This window comes from Canis lupus, chromosome 12 (genome assembly GCF_048164855.1).
Source record: "Canis lupus baileyi chromosome 12, mCanLup2.hap1, whole genome shotgun sequence".
Classification (NCBI taxonomy): domain Eukaryota; kingdom Metazoa; phylum Chordata; class Mammalia; order Carnivora; family Canidae; genus Canis; species Canis lupus.
In genome coordinates this window covers 35,306,964-35,326,093 of record NC_132849.1, presented here as the reverse complement: position 1 = coordinate 35,326,093, position 19,130 = coordinate 35,306,964, and the positions used below count along the sequence as shown (strand labels likewise).

At 37.0% G+C, this 19,130-nt stretch overlaps 1 protein-coding gene across 2 annotated transcripts in view; it reads right to left on the bottom strand.

The window, feature by feature from the left end:
- PRKD3 (protein kinase D3) overlaps positions 1-19,130 on the bottom strand; it is an 89,160-nt gene that overhangs the window by 37,370 nt on the left and 32,660 nt on the right. For both annotated transcript variants that reach the window (XM_072770509.1, XM_072770510.1), the window contains 4 exons: positions 10,297-10,435; positions 8,666-8,797; positions 7,795-7,952; positions 35-227 (listed from right to left, as the gene is read on the bottom strand). In XM_072770509.1, coding sequence (XP_072626610.1) covers positions 35-227; positions 7,795-7,952; positions 8,666-8,797; positions 10,297-10,435 — 622 coding nt within the window. The remainder of the gene's footprint in view (positions 1-34; positions 228-7,794; positions 7,953-8,665; positions 8,798-10,296; positions 10,436-19,130) is intronic.

Below are 19,130 nucleotides of genomic sequence, written 5' to 3'. Positions count from 1 at the left end.
AAAAAAAAGAAAAGAAAAAAACATCCAATCTTACCTTTACACTGCATTCCTTGGCGAAAGAGACCTTTCAGTAACCGCTTGCAGTACTGACATATTGTGGGACGGGTGTAAGAATGAACAGCAAATGTGTGTGGAACTTTTACTCTGCACATTACCATCTTTTCCATCCAGATTGGGCGACCACTCCAAGAAGGAATTCTCTTACTTGGTTCTTGGTGAACATGTGACTAAAACAGAAGTAATTTTCATAAGTTAATATTAAAAATAAAGTATTAAGAGCAAGACTTAACCACAAGTCATTTATTTTGAACACTGAAGCCAAATATCTAAAAATGTACATCTCAGCAATTTCCTCTGGGAGCCTAACTTACCAACACTTGAATGTGAATAGTACAGATATTTTGCTATTATTTATGCTACAAATTTTTTTTCATCTTCACAATATGATCCTCTCAATAGATGCAGAGAAAACATTTGACAAAATACAGCATCCATTCCTGATCAAAACTCTTCAGAGTGTAGGGATAGAGGAAACGTTCCTCAGCATCTTAAAAGCCATCTACCAAAAGACCACAGCAAATATCATTCTTAATGGGGAAAAACTGAGAGCCTTTACCCTAAGATCAGGAACACGACAGGGATGTCCACTCTCACCACTGCTATTCAACATAGTACTAGAAGTCCTAGCCTCAGCAATCAGACAACAAAAAGAAATAAAAGGCATTCACATGGCCCATGAAGAAGTCAAAGTCTTCCTCTTCTCAGATGACAGGATACTGTACGTAGAAAACCCAAAAGACTCCACCCCAAAATTACCAGAACTCCTAAAGCAATTCGGCAGTGTGGCAGGATACAAAATCAATGCCCAAAAATCTGTGGCATTTCTATACACTAACAATGAGACTAAAGAAAGAGAAATTAAGGAGTCAATCCCACTTAGAATTGCACCCAAAAGGGAACCCTGGGTGGCGCAGCGGTTTAGCGCCTGCCTTTGGCCCAGGGCGCAATCCTGGAGACCCGGGATCGAATCCCACGTCGGGCTCCCAGTGCATGGAGTCTGCTTCTCCCTCTGCCTGTGTCTCTGCCTCTCTCTCTCTCTCTCTCTCTGTGACTATCATAAATAAATAAAAATTTAAAAAAAAAATAAAAAAAAAAAGAATTGCACCCAAAAGCATAAGATACCTAGGCATAAACCTAACCAAAGATGTAAAGGATCTATACCCTAAAAACTACAGAACACTTCTGAAAGAAATTGAGGAAGACACAAAGAGATGGAAAAATATTCCATACTCATGGATTGGAAGAATTAATATGTGAAAATGTCTATGCTACCCAGGGCAATTTACACGTTCAATGAAATCCCTATCAAAATACCATGGACTTTCTTCAGAGAGTTGGAACAAATAATCTTAAGATTTGTTTGGAATCGGAAAAGACCCCGAATACCAGGAGAATACTGAAAAAGAAAACCAGAGCCGGGGGCATCACAATGCCGGATTTCAAGTTGTACTACAAAGCTGTGGTCATCAAGACAGTAGTACTGGCACAACAGTGACACAACAGACACACAGACCAATGGAAGAGAATACAGAACCCAGATATGGGCCCTCAACTCTATGGTCAAGTAACATTCGACAAAGGAGGAAAGACTATCCACTGGAAAAAAGACACTCTCTTCAATAAATGGTGCTGGGAAAACTGGACATCCACATGCAGAAGAATGAAACTAGACCACCCTCTTTCACCACACACAAAGATAAACTCAAAACGGATGAAAGATCTAAATATCAGACAAGAATCCACCAACATCCTAGAGGAGAACACAGGCAACACCCTTTTTGAACTTGACCACAGGAACTTCGTGCAAGATACATCTACGAAGGCAAGGGAAACAAAAGCAAAAATGAACAATTGGGACTTAATCAAGATAAAAGATAAAAAGCTTCTGCACATCAAAAGAAACAGTCAACAAAACTAAAAGACAACCTACAGAATGGGAAAAGATATATGCAAATGACATATCAGACAAAAGGTTAGTATCCAAGATCTATAAAGAACTTATTAAACTCAACAGCAAAGAAACAAACAATCCAATCATGAAATGGGCAAAAGACATGAACAGAAATTTCAGAGGAAGACATACACGTGGCCAACAAGCACAGGAGAAAATGCTCATCACTTGCCATCAGGGAAATACAAATCAAAAACACAATGAGATACCACCTCACACCAATGAGAATGGTGACAGGAAACACCAAATTTTGGAGAGGATGTGGAGAAAGGGGAACCCTCTTGCACTGTTGGTGGGAATGTGAACTGGTACATTCACTCTGGAAAACTGTGTGGAGGTTCCTCAAAGAGTTAAAAATAGAGCTGCCCTACGACCCAGCACTGCTGGGGATTTACCCCAAAGATACAGAAGCAGTGAAAAGCCGAGACACCTGCACCGCAATGTTTATATAGCAGCAATGTCCACAATAGCCAAACTGTGGAAGGAACCTTGGTGTCCATCAAAAGATGAATGGATAAAGAAGATGTGGTCTGTATATACAATGGAATATTACTCAGCCATTAGAAACAATGAATACCCACCATTCGCTTCAACGTGGATGAAACTAGAGGGTATTATGCTGAGTGAAGTAAGTCAATCGGAGAAGGACAATCATAATATGGTTTCACTCATATGAGGAATATAAAAAATAGTGAAAGGGATTATAGGGGAAAGGAGACAAAATGAGTGGGAAAAATCGGAGAGGGTGACAGAACATGAGAGATTCCTAACTGGGAAACGAACAAGGGGTAGGGGAAGGGGAGGTGGGCGGGGGGATGAGGTGACTGGGTGACAGGCACTGAGGGGGGCACTGGATGGGATGAGCACTGGGTGTTATACTCTATGTTGGCAAATCAAACTCCAATAAAAAATATACCTAAAAAAACCAATATGTATATCCACTGATGAACTATTATTTGTCAGGCACATATAGCATTTTACAAATAAAAGTCTTAAAATGAATTTGTGACATATTTGGATCCCTTGAAAAACGTTACCAAGAAATTAATCACAAGAAAAATAAATTCAGAAAGTGTTATTATTGTTCATGTTGAATTACTGAACATGATGTCTGAAAATATTTTAAAACATGTCCTGGTTTTGCAAAGTTATTTTTATAAATACTAAAATATGTGTTAAAGACTGAAGTCTAATGATGATGATATAAAAAATGGCAGATACAAATTAAGACAACTTTACCCCCAGTACTTATGCTTTAGGAGGTTCCTTGATTTAAGTACTTTCTAGTTATTTGGGCTTTTCGCCCCAGATGAACAAAAAGGAAAATTAAAGTTATTGATTAAAAATTTTTGCGTAACCTGAAGGATAACTAGATACTTATAACTATGATCTTTTCTACATATACAAAGGAAATGATCAAATTAAATTATAGGCCAGTTTAATATGGCCCATCACATTCATTCAACCTTTACTGATTATATTATAGACCAGACCCTACACTTTATAGCACAGAAACAAAAATGAATATAGTCTATGTTCTCAAGCACAGAATACCAACTCCCATCTGGATGATGCAGATTTTGCTGTAGCTGCTTGCATCTTCAGTGTCAGAACTGAGATCCTGAGATCTTTCATAAGCCTTCCATAACTAGTAATATCTGTAGCCCAGGGAAGTTGAATCATTCTACATTGAGATGTTCAACCAATAAAAGCAAAAGAAGCCAGAAGAAACCAAGGAACAGAAAGTATATGAAAGAATGAAGGGAGAAGCAAAAAAAGGCTTTTTGGAAGAAAGCAGGAAGACGGAAAGGAAAAAAAAGAAAAGGGCATACAAATGGAGGAGAACATTATAAAAAAAAACACAAATACAGTTTCTGATGGATGGTTTTTCACTAATGTGTCTCCACAAATGTTCTAAAGCAAATTATGAAGCAGTTTAAGAAAAGTACATAAAGAATGTTTAAACCCAAACCAAACTTGCTTGCTTCAGCTTCCCAAGATCTCTCGCTATAGTCTGGCTGACCCACCTGCCAGGCAGCCTGGTACAGAGCACTTTCAGCAAAAGGTACGCCACAGTGATCCTGCAAAGCTAATACAGAATCCAACGAGAACCAGAAACAGATGTAGGCTTTTGTGCATCCCTGGCTCTCTATTCTCAACACTCTGCTTCTCTTGCTCCTGCTTCTACCACTTTTGGTTTGTCTCTTTTATGTTTAAAACATACAAGACAGAATAAGACTGATTTGCCAAGTCATCAAATATATAGGATACCCCTAAAAGGAAAACCTTTCATAACAGATCTCTTCATATGCCAATGTCCAGCTAGCGACTGACTGTCTTTTTTCAGGTTCTCCTGGGATTGTATATCAGGAACATGATACAAAAAGCATGTGTGCTAGGAACTACGCAGGGGACTGTGGTTGGAGCAGCCACCTAATTACTACACCTACTTGTGTAGTAATTTATTTTAAATATGAAAAAATAGGCTCAAAAGGATGCATATTACTAAGTGCTAGTATCAAAATCAAGACTTGGCCCTATGTCTTCTACATGGAAGTCCAGTGATTCTTAATCTTTTCCCCATCTAAACACACCTAGGCATACACAATCTTATCAGTGATTGTGGCTTATCACTCTGTGGAGTGAGGAAGGCAAGAAAGGTATGGAAGACTGAACCAGAATCTGGAGAAGGAGGATACTGGTAAAATGTGCACTTGAGAACACACAGGGGAAGAAGCAACATTGAAATCATGGGAAACATCAGTACTGCAGTTTCCTCTTCCACATCTTTATTATTTCTCCTTTTTTTCCTGATTTTATTTTTTGAACCCCAATTCTCTTTTATGCTCTTCACAGAAATGGGGAAAAGAAAATTGAATTTCAGTATAATTGTTTTATTTCTTTGATTCAAAGAGTATATTCCTCTTTCAGTTCCAATGATAATTCCCTTAGCTTAGTAACATTCAAATAAACAATTCAGGGCTTATTTTCCTACTTTTTCATCTGTGATATAATGTTCCTGAAAATAAAACTCACATGGTAACCATCATTATAGATAAAAGAAGTTAAGCAACTATAGCACCAAAATAAGGTTCTTTGAAAAAATCACCTAGAGCATTTGGTGAAAATGGAACACTGATAGAGTAGAGTACCTAGAGTTGAGTGAAAGTTCTCCTGCCTTGCTCTAATGGCCCCTCTTTACAAACTACTACTTAAATTTTTATTTATTAATGTGTAGCCAGAAGTTCTCTAAAAGTAATCCAATTATTTTCACAGTATGAGTTTCAGCTAATATTTGAAGTGAACATTTGCTCAAAAAACTTTCTAACAATGTTGCCAACTCAATTAAATGTAATAATAAAGGCAATAAAAGCATTTAAGGGGGCAATTCCCTAATTACACATATTTGACTTTGGAATATTATTCAGTGAAAAAAACACCTCCACTTTTATGCACACACTTAGCCCAACAGTTTCTTTTTACCTTGATTCTGTCCTGTCCTGGCCCCTCAGGCATTTGCCCAAATGTACTGCTAGGAACATTCCTCTTTCTCTCATCTCCAAAGAGCCATCATTCAATTCTGGTCTCCCCTGCCTCAGTGGTCCCGTTGTAACCAAATTCAGTGAACAGCCTATCTTCTTGTGCTCCTCCCTCTCTTTACTTGCTTCCCTTCAGACTGACTTTAAACCTATAACAGAAATTGTCTTCTTACATATAAATGATGACAACCTCAGAGTCAGATTCAGAAGTTTCTCCCAACTGGCCTTTTTTCAAGCTTATCTCAGTTGTCAGTGGTCACAAGGAAAAAAAGGTTAATTATCTTGACTACTCAGAAACTTTTCTTCCTCATTCCTTATCTATGAAATCAGGATAACAACTGTCATACCTTCCAGGACTGTGGTGAGGATTACATGAGAAAAGACAAGTAAAGCATCCAGCATGAAGCTTGGCACGAAAAACTTAGGAGGCTCTCACCATGTGGCCATTTGTAGTTAGTTCTTCTCTAACTCTGGTTCATTTTCAAAGTTGCACTCATTTCCTCATTGCTGTCTCCTCTATTCCTTTAGAGTGTCCTCTTTTCCCACTCTCCCTTCCCTCTGATTTTCCTCCATGAGCCCTTCTCTTACTATGCCTTTTTCCCTTTTGAGACTGCCTAATTGGACTGATAAAAACAACCTTTCTGAGGTATGTTCCACTCTACAATTTCTCCTTGTTCTGAAATACTCTGCACAATTTAACCAATTCAAACATGTCACTCTACTTCTTCTACTTCTCTAAAGAATTTTAATCTTCAGGATAAAATGTAAACTAATGACTTAAAACTTGACACCTTATTATCTGTTCTGTCCTGCTATTTCCTAAACTAGTATCACTCCTCTGGGGTAACTGGCAACCCAGCATCATTGGTAGAACTCTTACAACGTATCTATCCCAGGGACCCCATTCCTAACTAAGTTTCCTGTGCAATTCATCTATAAAATGCACTAACTTTTCAATTACCAGTCTTTCCCCAAGCTCTTGCATATGTTTATAATAACTCTTTGCTCTCAGTTCCTTATACAATGGCACTCTTTTTTTTTTTTTCTAAATTAAACATCTTACATTAAGGCTAAACAAACAACATGGAAATACGGGATTCTTGTGAAAGAACTTCAGAAGCTTTTATTCTGATGCCTCAGTATAACAAAATATTGTGGCTACGATATCAAGACAATAGCCCAAAGGCTTGAATTTGCCATTAATTTATGGAAAACCAAAGGGGTTACAGAAGCAACTAAATGATGAGATTGCAATCTATGGTCGAAGATCATTTTAAGGACTAGCAAATGAACAAAGGAGTTATTTCTTTCTTCCCTGATCTACTGTTCTACTCTTTAGAGGTACAATATATTAGGGAAAAAATCACCGATTTAAAAATAATATCTGGGTTTAATTCTAATATTGCTTACCAATTTGCTCTGTGACTTGAGTCAAGTTATCACTATTGAGTCTCTACTGTCTCATTATGTAAAGAACTACTAAGATATCTCATTGGAATATTGTAGGGGCAATGGGTTCACTCACTCCTTCATTCATCACTGAACACCTACTTAGTACAAGGTATTGTGCTGGGCATGGTAGGGCACACAAAGACATGAGCACTGTCTAAACAGATCATAAATTTCTGGAGGACATTATGATATTAAGGTAGAATGCTATACACACCATTAGAGATGTTTGAGAAGTGGTTTGCCATTCAGCAAATAAAATAACTTCTAGGTAAAGGGAAAATCCAGGAAAGTTAGCTGTTGAGCCAAATCTGGAAACAGCATATAGAAGGGACACAATAAGAGCAAAGGTAGAGGGAATAATGGTGTGCTTGGGGAATGTTGAATAAAACAGATTGCTGGGGCGGGGAGGGGGGAGAAGAACGGGCTGTTGGAAACATAGAATATATAAAGGATTCCTAGTGGAGAGCGAGATAGAGCTATGTATTAAGCTATAGTGAAATAAGACGATCTGACTGTAGTGTGTAAGATGAAGTGAAGTATGGGAACCAGAAGTCGAATACCGGTTAGGAGGCTAATGCAGTGGTCCAAGTGATAATGTGATCCCAAAGTATACAAAATGCAATTCATTACTACTAGTAAACTCTGTCTCCAGTAATACATTTTAAGCTTCTTAAGTGTACCAATGTGAGTAGTCTTTAGTACATAACTTATGTTCTAGGATGATATCATATATACTGTAGAAATACAATGAATAAGTAGTAAAATGCCTTTTTGTTGCCTTAAAATACATACCTCTTCTGTGGGAAGGGGTACATAATCAGTCTGTAGGAGTCTTGGAAATGAGAGGCCAGGTCCTGGCAGAGATACATTTGATAAACGTCTCTTTCTTACTCCACTACAGTTATTTGGAATCTTGAAAGCACATCGTTTGTGATAATTTAATCCACAGCCTAAATATATTTTAAAAGTAAAAATATAGATTAAAAAACTTTAATATATAATAAGCATGTTACATAAAAAATTGATGCTTCTTTTATTTATTTTCTCTGGCAGCAACAGTAATCCTAATTACGAACTTGGATGACAAGCTAAATGGGAGCCAAAAAACTCAATGCAAATTATTAGGCTCCACCCCAAACTGAATCAGAAAATCTGGGGATGGGTCCCAGCAAAGTATATTTTAACAAGTCCTCGAGGTGATTCTGACACATGGTAAAGTTTGAAAACAACTAGTTCAAAGCACTTCAGCAAACTGTGCACTGTTTACCAAACTCCTCCCATGACTTGTAAAAGTAATATGAAATCTGAATTTCAGTACTCGTAATTTATTTTATAGCTTGTTTATATAGCTTTCATGGCACAAGAGCAGTTGAGTAGTTGCGACAGAGACTATTAGCCAATAAAACTTAAAATATTCTGTAAATATTTTACAGAAGATACAGAAAATCTTCATTGACTCTCCACCTTAGAGTACTTAGAGGACTCAGAAATGTGCATCTGACTCCTACCCCCAGCAACTCTAATTCAGAACAACTAGATCTGTCCAATTCTAAGCTCTGGTTATCACCTACTCAGCAACCAATGATCTTATTCCTTCATTAATGATGAGAAAATGCAAATGCAAAATCCTATTTCAAATGATACAAAAACTTAGAACACATACCTTCACATTTCAGTCCTTGACGTACCAATCCCCAGAGCATCTCACCACAATAATCACAAAAAGTAGGAGCTTTATAAGAATGTACGTATAGAGTATGTGGACGAATCTGGAAATCTTCTACTGTGGCCAAAGCTTTTAAAAAGAAAAGTAGCAAAATAAAACCTGTATCTGTAATTGCAATGAGATTAAGAATGTTGATGTCAAAGTATACGAAATCTTTTTTTCTCTAAAAACTTCATTTATCATAAAAATAAACTGTTTTTGGCATTTAATATTGTGGTTTTCAAACTATTTTAGGAAGTTCATCAACTCCAAATAATTTGAGCTCCAAAAGTAGGTCTGTAGGTTGATATTTCAACCTCTAAAAGCATATTTACATACTGACAAGAACACAAATAGTTGGTAGGTTTATTCCTACAATTAGAAACTGTTTAACTTATAACACTGGGAAACATAACACTAAAGTTAAAAACAAACAAACAAACAAAAGGCAAAGAACCCCACATAAAACTGTGGAAACTGAGGAACTTAACCTTAATGGTAAACTCTCTGAATTCTAACTTAGGATCGCAGTTCATAAGCTGTCTGTTCTTGATAGTTAAGAAAAAGAGACACTCCTTCTCTTTGTGAGCAACTGAACACTAGTAGATACATATACCAGTAGATATCCTCTCACCTCCACCTGCAAGTCATTAGTGGATATCTTTGGCCTGATGAAGGGTCCAGGAGGAATGGGTATAAGTACTACCTCCAGGGAGGACAGGAGTGAAACTCTTCCGGAGTGGAGAGGAAGACAAGGATTGAGAAACGTATACATCTTGGAGTGGTAGTGCAGATGAATGATTAATGTAGGGACTAGATTAATGGAAAGGATCAAGGACTAAGGAAAGGTGTTGGTAGAGAGGATCTCAAGAACAGGCTGCAAAGATGAGTTTGAGAAGTAGAAAAAATGGTGGCAGAAGTCTGGACTCTTAGCTGGCTTTCCTTCCTTTCCCTCACTCTCTTTTCTCTCTCCCTCTCTCCTTTCCTGTCAAACAAGAAGTTCTGCAGGCCTACTAGGTACATTCTTTGTTCCTCTACATTCCTTGCTAACAATCCTGCCCATCTGCTGTTGGATGAGATCAGAAACAGAAGGAGCTAAGAACAACAAATGGCAAGAATGGGTGGGGGGGAAATGAGGGAGGTAAGAAAATGTGCACTTGAGAACACACAGGGGAAGAAGCAACATTGAAATCATGGGAAACATCAGTACTGCAGTTTCCTCTTCCACATCTTTATTATTTCTCCTTTTTTTCCTGATTTTATTTTTGAACCCCAATTCTCTTTTATGCTCTTCACAGAAATGGGGAAAAGGAAATTGAATTTCAGTATAATTGTTTTATTTCTTTGATTCAAAGAGTATATTCCTCTTTCAGTTCCAATGATAATTCCCTTAGCTTAGTAACATTCAAATAAACAATTCAGGGCTTATTTTCCTACTTTTTCATCTGTGATATAATGTTCCTGAAAGTAAAACTCACATGGTAACTATCATTATAGATAAAAGAAGTTAAGCAACTATAGTACCAAAAATAGGGTTCTTTGAAAAAAAAAAACAAAAGGCAACAAAATAAAAGAAGCTATTTGCTTACCTGAAAGAACAACTTCTACTAGGTCTCCTTCATGTATTTCATCTGCTGAGGTAATCAGCTGCAAAATATTTTCTGAGTTCATGTCATGGCGAAAGAGAAGAATTTTGTCATACATGCCAAAGAATCCACACTCTGGAAACTACACGAAAACAGCACTTTATCAGTATAGCCAAAGGCTTCTATTTTTGAGTAAATGTCTCAATCTTTTGAAAGAATTTTACACATAGTTCTTAGCCTAAAACTGTCTGCTAACAATTCTATTAATATCTAAAAGAGCAACCACGTATCCTTAATTTTCAGATTGAAAAAAAGAACAATAAACTTAAATTATCATCTTAAAGCATATATCTCTTAGAAGTATAGGATTTCTTTATTCAGTTATTGATGGAGAATATAATCTTGAACTTAACTGCTACTCTATATTACATAGCCTGAGATAAGCAGTCTTTCCTGTCCTCTAGACCGAGCTTCCTCCAAAGCTACTAGCCAAATTAAAATTAATTAAAATGAAATAAAATTAAAAGTTCAGCTCCTCTGTCACTCTAGCCACATTTCATGTGCCTAATCACCACCTTAACTACTGACTTGCCTATTATTTTGGACTATGCAGATATAGAACACTTTCATCATCACAGAAAACTCTACTGAATGATGCTCCTAGAAGATTAGTAATTCTCAAACTATAGTCACAGGAGTATCAATTCCAACATTTTTGACAAATGCACCTAGGGCTTCTAGCATTTATCTGATACTTTTTTTACTCTCTGTAATTACAAGTACATGATTTTTTATGGTAACTTTCTTTTTACTGTTTTGGGTTCTTAAGATTTATTTATTTGTGAGAGAGAGAGAAAGCGCATACAAGCGGGAGAACCAGACAGAGGAGGAGAGAAAAATCTCAATCAGATTCTGAACCATGGAGCCTGACACAGAGCTCAATCCCAGAACCCTGAGATCATTACCTGAGCCAAAATCAAGAGTCAAATGCTTAACTGACTACATCACCCAGGTGCCCCGGTAACTTTCTTTTTAAAAAACCTTTGACCAGAGCAGAAGATTTGCAGATCTGTTCACATGCTCTATATATATTATTTCAAGGCTTCTACACTTTGTGACTACAGAGCTGACACTTTTGGTGTCATACAAAGGACTACAATATGCAGGCATGAGCTCTAAAAGTTTTTACAGTTAATAAAGTTATTTAAGAGAAAATTTTAAGTACTGGCCTTACAAAATTAATTTCTAAATCAAAACCAAGACCATCTTCTTCTAAAGTACCAGTGCCTTGAGAAATACTGCTGTAGGTATTTCAAATTTCTTTTATCTCAGAATTGTATATCCTCATTGACTTAATTGGCTCCTCAGAGAATATCCTTTAATGTACTACTATACAGCATGTCACTGGCCTGCACTGAATGGCTTGATATGTATGTCACACTAAATTGTAACTGCGTTTATTGCAGGGATGTTGCTGAGGATATGGTTCACCTACTTCATATGGTAGCCCTTCTTTGTGAGGACTCAAAAGAAATCTCTCTGGTTGGTATTATGATATGAACAATTTGATCATGCAACTACTTACTCATGTATTCTTTTTACCCACTGGAAAAAACAGCAAAATTTGTGGCCCACTCCCAACATGAATCTAGGATCTTATAGCATGTGTTTTAGGTGGAAATGCCTTATCTTCTGAATTTAATGTTTCCATTAAAAATTCATACACACACACACACACACACACGCATATATATATAAAAACGTCTAAATTTTATTGGAAAATATTAAATTAAAAAATGAAAACAATGACTTAATTAGAAATTGGAGTTGAATTTTTAAACCTGAATAATGAAAAATACAGAAATATTTAGAATTTTTTATATTAATTCTACTTTCAGTTGAGTTATTAATAACACAAAAAACCACAAAACTTTATAATATGCTTTAAAGATATATCTAACAGTATAATAATTTTCAATTGAAAAGTAAAATATAGGGATCCCTGGGTGGCACAGCAGTTTAGCGCCTGCCTTTGGCCCAGGGCGCGATCCTGGAGACCCGGGATCGAGTCCCACGTCGGCTCCCAGTGCACGGAGCCTGCTTCTCCCTCTGCCTATGTCTCTGCCTCTCTCTCTCTCTCTCTCTGTCTCTCTCTGTGTGACTATTATAAATAAAAATTTTAAAAAAGTAAAATATAGAATAAAAAATGTATTTTTATTACATTTTAATGCTTGAAATTAAAATTTTATAAAATTTTATTATCAAATTAGAAAACATCTAATAGGAGTAAAAAGTCTCCATAAATTAGTTGCAACAGTTTTTTAGTATTAATAAAAAAAGATTCCATATTCCATCCTGGAATACCTGGGGCTCAGTCAGTTAAGCATCTGGTCACAAGCCCCTTGTTGGGCTCCCTGCTCAGTAGGAGTTTGCTTCTCCTCCCTCTGCCCCTCCCCCCTGCTCGTGCATACTCTCTCTCAAATAAATAAAATCTTAAAAATATATATTTGTATGAATAAAACTCATTTTTAAAGTTCCACATTTTTTTTGCATGTCTTCTAAGTGCAAGGGATTGGTCCCATGGTTTGTAAAGTAAAGCCGCCCTCCCCTCCCCAGGATCTTATAATCTATTAGGAAGATGGAAATCAAACAAAATATAACATGCTAAGGGAAATGCCAAAATTGAAAAACAGATAAAATTCTAGAAGAGGGGAAAAAAACTGTAATTAGGAATGTGGAATATCACTTTAACATTGATAACTGAAGAGAATCATAAAAAGAGAAGCAAGGTTTCCATGGGCAAAAAGTGAAAGTGAAAGTATAAAGGTTGAAGTGGAGAAAATACATAAATACATTAATGGGAGAAAGTTAAGTGGACCTCTATGACTGAAGAATGAGAGGAGGGCTGAGTAGAAAGAAGGCAAAAATGCACAGAGGAGCCCCATGGGCTCAGTCAACAGAATGGGGTTCAGGCTTTGCCACCTACTAACTATAGCAGCTCATTAGATAAGCTGCTTAACCTCCCTATGCTGTTTCTTGTCTATAAATTTGGAGTGACAGGAGTACTGGCTTTATAGGACTCTGGCCAAAATTAAATTACTTGATACTCTAAAATAGTAGTGTCATAAGTAAATACTAGTGGTTCTTATTATCTTACATCTAAGGGGGGAGAGACGAAAAGAATCCCAGAGAAAGGCAGTGAGTGACATGGTCAAATCTGCATCTTAAAAGCATAATGCTGATGTGTAGTAGGGACTAGAACAGGAAGAGACTAGAGCAAGCTCCTAAAAAAGGCTGCAGCTATTGGTCAGGAAAGAGGTAGCAGGGTCTGGATTATTCAGTAAGAAAATGTAAAGCAAGACAACAAGGAATAATTATCTCTCAAATCTATCTTTGGTAAATTACATGGATCATTAGTATTGTTTTGACCAAACCAGGAGTCCCAATAACTAAAGAGCTAAACAAATATATTAATGAGAAGAAAAACATTAAAAAACATGTGGCTTAGAAAAAAAATACATATTAAGTAATCTTCTTGATAAACACATGACCTAGTGAATTCATACTGGCATTAAGAAACTGAAGAGCAAATATAAAGAATGATAGGGAGTACTAAGAATATTTACTTAAAATAAGCATTTGTGTACCAGGCTGGAAAACCCTCAGTGATGATAAAGAAGTAATTTTCCAATCTAGCAAATGTTTACATAAACTATATTCATCTATAGGTTGAGAAATACATAGTTTCAAGAGGGGAAAAATGTACTAAATATCTTGTAAAAAACAGATTTCTGGGGATCCCTAGGTGGCGCAGCGGTTTGGCGCCTGCCTTCGGCCTAGGGCGCGATCCTGGAGACCCGGGATCGAATCCCACATCGGGCTCCCGGTGCATGGAGCCTGCTTCTCCCTCTGCCTGTGTCTCTGCCTCTCTCTCTCTCTCTCTCTCTCTCTGTGACTATCATAAATAAATAAAAATTAAAAAAAAAAACAGATTTCTGCTATTCACAATTATGATTTATAAGTGTGATTTGGTAGGATATTTAGGAATCATCTGAAATTGAGAGCACAAAATGAAGCAACAGAAAATAGGGTCTGAAAAAAAAAAGCAAAGGAGTATTAAGTATTGCCATCTAACATCAGAGAAGAACTAAAGCCAAGTTTTAAAAACATTATGAAGTCTTAAGGCATGGGCATATTAAAAATAAACATCTAAAAAAAAGAGGGCAGCCCCAGTGGCTTAGTGGTTTAGCCCCGCCTTCAGTCCAGGGCGTGATCCTGGAGATCCAGGATCAAGTCTCACGTCGGGCTCCCTGCGTGGAGCCTGCTTCTCCCTCTGCCTGTGTCTCTGCCTCTCTTTCTCTGTGTCTCTCACGAATAAATTTAAAAAACAAAAAAACAACAACAACAAAAAAAACAAAGGAAATAAATGAGCACACACTTTGAAAGATCTAAACAATTATACTGAGAAAAACCCCCACAAAAAACAAAAAAGCAAAACCATGTTAATTATTTCAATATATAGGTCATAATCTTTAAAAATTCAGAGGGGCACCTCAGTGGCTCATTCGGTTATGCATCTGCCTTCAGCTCAGGTAATCTCAGCTGAAGAGATCAGGATCCTGGGATCAAGTGCTGCATAGGGCTGCATAGGGCTCCCTGCTCAGCGAGAAGTCTGCTTCTCCCTCTTCCTCTCCTACCTCTCTACCCCCCTGCTTGTGCTCTCTCTCTCAAATAAAACGAAATCTTTTTTAAAAAAATTCAGAAATAAGATTTTCAAGCAGGAATCATTCTTAAGCCATATCTCAACTCTAGTGTATAGAATCACCTTAAAAAATGATACTAAGGCTCTCTTCCCAGGTTTATGGTTAAGCTCTGTGGAGTAAGACATGGACACCTGAATTACAAGTTTACTTTTATATAATTCAGTATGTTTATTATACATATTGTTTGAAAAACAGACTATTTTTAAAAACAATTTTTGAGTTACAGAAAAATTGAGACAATAGTACATAGAGATCCCATATAGCCCACACCTAGTTTCCCCTATTATTAATATATTAATATATTAATAAGGTAATTACAATTAGTGAACTAATACTGATAATTATCATTAACTAAAGTACTTTATTTAGATTTTCCTTAGCTTTTACTCAATTACCTTTTTCTGTCCCAGGATCCCACAGAATACTTACCTTTAACTGTCATGTCTCTTTGTCATGGCCTCTTTTGGCTGTAACAGTGTTTTCTCAGACTTCGCTGGGTTCTAATGACCTTGACTAAACACCAGGTATTGTGTAGAATGCCCCACCATTAAAATCTAATTGATGTTTTTGTCATTGTATTGGAGATATGGGTTTTGGGGAAGAAGAGGTAAAGTGTCGTTCTCATCACATCATATTTAGTGTACCTAAACCCAACAGGATTTGTTGTTATTTATGTAGACCTTGATTATCTAGCTAAGGTAGCATTTGTCAGGTTTCTCACTGCAAAGCTATTCCATTTGAGCCTCTAATACAGTACCCTCTGGAAGTCAGTCACTATGTGCAGCCCACTTTTTTTTTTTTTTTAAAGATTTTATTTATTTGAGAAAGAGATACCACACATGCATGTCCATGAGCAGAGGTTGAGGAGAAGCAAGCAGGGCAGAGGCTCCATGCTGAGCACAGATCATGACACCACAACCCCAAGATCATGACCCTAGCCGAACCCAAGAGTTATATACTCAACCAAAGAAGCCACCCAGGCACCCCTGTGCAGCCCACTCTTAAGGAATGGTGAGTTAATGTTCCTTCTCCTTGAAGGCAGAATATCTATATAAATTATTTGGAATTCTTCTGCATGTGAGATTGATCTATTTTCCCCCATTTGTTTACTCATCCATTTATACACACATGTATATTCACAGATAACTTATTAATATTTTGGGATATAATATACACTTTTTAAAACTAGGCAATTTACTCACATGGCTCAAAATTTTTAAAGTATAAAAGAATACAGTGCAAAATCTATGCTGGAGTTGCCCAATTATCCCTGCCACAGTCAATAATGTTGCCAGTTTTCCTTAGTATCCTTCTGAAGACATTTTGTACCTAATTCTTTTTTTTTTTTTTACACAATTGTATACTTTTATTTTACTAGTTCCCTACTGATGTGATATGGGTCCAGGAAAAAAACAAAGGCCAACTGCTTTGAATTCAAATCCTGATCCATTTCACTTACTCAATGTATAAATGTGACACACTTGCTTAACCTCAAGTTTCTGTATCCCCTACTTCATAAGGTGGTCATGAGAATTAAATGAGTACACCTAAAGAGCTTAAAACTCCTAATCCATTTTGGGCGCTATATAAATCTTAGCTATTGTTTCAAATCTTTTGTTATTACAAACATCCAATATATAATCTTATATATGTATCTCTTTCCACTTTTTGAGTATATGAATAAGATTACTTCCTAGAAGTAGATTTGCTAGGTCAAAGAATACACACATTTGACACTTTTTTTTTTTTTATTTTTTTTAGAGAGAGCACGTGCATGCGGGTGAGAGGGTGGGGGGAAGAAGCAGGAGGAGAGGAAGAAAGACAATCTTAAGCAGGCTCCACACCCAGCATGGATGAGCCCAACATGAGGCTTGATATCACGACCCTGAGACTGTGACCTGAGCCAAAATCGTAAGTCAGACACTTAACCGACTGGGCCACCCAGGCACCCCTTGACATTTTTAGATATTGCCAAAATGTTTTTATAGAGACCATACCAATTTATGTTTCTGTAAGCAATAATGAGTACTTATTTTTTCCACATCCTATTTTATACTATTAGTCAGCTTATGTTACATTAATAAAATATCATAAATGGAGTTTCTGACACAAATTTATTTTCTCAGATTGCAGGAGGCTAGACTCCTGAGATCAGGGTATTAGCATGGTAAAGTTCTTAGGAGGCCTCTTCCTGATTTGCAGACAGCCTTCTCTCACTGAGTGCTCAGATAACCTCACCTCCAAAAATGCACATGGGAGGAGAGAAAGACTCTCTCTTCCACTTCTTATAAAGCCACCAATCCTATCAGACTAGAACCCTCTGACTTCATTTAACCTTAATTACTTCCTAAAAGTCCTACCTCTAAAGTCACACTGAATGAGAGTTAAGGCTTCAATATATGGATGTGAGGGGTGGGGAGGAAACACACAATTTAGTTCTTAATGAATCTGTTAATGTTAGGTAAAAAATGGTATTTCAGTATAGTTTTAATTACATGAATTTGAACATTTTTACATGCATACAGGTCATCTGTATTTCCTTTTCTATACATTAGTTATTCATATTCTTTGAGCATTTTTAATGGATTAACAGATCTTTAAAACTCCAAATGTAACCATTCCTCAAAATAGTTCTCATACGTAGGAAATCCTTAATAAGTCCTCAACAACATATCAAAAAACACAAAAAACCCTGTATATTTAATAGCATATATGTTGAATTTCTCAAAACGATATGATGCCAATAAGACATCCTATACAGAAAAAGCTTTACCAAAATAATAGCTTTATTTAAGCCAGACTCCAGTAGAAAAGAACAAAAGAACTTTTTTCCCTTTCAAAGTTGTATAATTTTAAGAGGAAGATATTCTAGCAAACTAATGAAAATCAATTTTTTAAAAGATGTTATTTATTTATTTATTCATGAGAGACACACACACACACAGAGGCAGAGATACAACAGGCAGAGGGAGCAGCAGGCTCCATGCAGGGAGCCCAATTGCGACTCGATCCTGGTACTCAGGATCATACTGAGCCAAAAGCAGATAGTCAACCACTAAGCCACCCAGGCGTCCCTGAAAATCAACTCTTGATTACATTTATAAATTCACAATTTTCATTGGACTCTTTTCTCTTTACCATCCAGAACGCAAGTCTTAGCTAATAAAATGGTATGACACTTTCTAAGCATTCTACTTTCATGGGAAAGAAAGTCATTTGTGATAGGGAACAAAATTAGAAGAGCAGCAGAGGTGATAACACACTTAGTAACTGTCATAACTGTCACTGGCTATTTATTTAGCTTATTCCTAAACTAGGGCTCTTAATCAAGGTAATTTTGTTCTCCAGAAGGTATACGGTGATGTCTTGAGACACTGGGATTGTTACAATGTAGGTACTGGCATCTAGTGGGTAGAGGCCAGGGATGCTGTTAAACATCCTATGATGCATAGGATACTGCACAGAACAAAGAATTATCCAGCCTAAAATGTTGACAGTGCTGAAGAGAAACCCTACTCTGGAGAATAAAGGGGTCAAGAATATAGAGACTGAAAATATGGAAGGAAGTTGACAAAGAAACCTACATATGCCCATATTTCCTTCCCTGGCCTACCTCAGTCTTGATTAAAAGAAGAAAAGAGGAAATGAAAGAAACAGCAAAAGAGCTAAGCAAGGTAGAACCAAATAGGCCTTTAATTTGGCCTCATTCCAAATTCCCCCAGGCTTTTCTACACTTGCTCTCTACAGACTGTGCAAACGACTCCTCTTGACTCTGCAAAATGAAGTCTTTTCCCAGTCCACATAGGAGAGGAATGGAATTTCATCCTAAATTATCAAATGCTCACCCCTTCCTTTTTTTTTTTTTTTAAATTTTTTATTTATTTATGATAGTCATACAGAGAGAAAGAGAGAGAGCCAGAGACACAGGCAGAGGGAGAAGCAGGCTCCATGCACGGGGAGCCCGACGTGGGATTCAATCCCGGGTCTCCAGGATCACGCCCTGGGCCAAAGGCAGGCGCCAAACCGCTGCGCCACCCAGGGATCCCTGCTCACCCCTTCCTTATGCATCGCTAC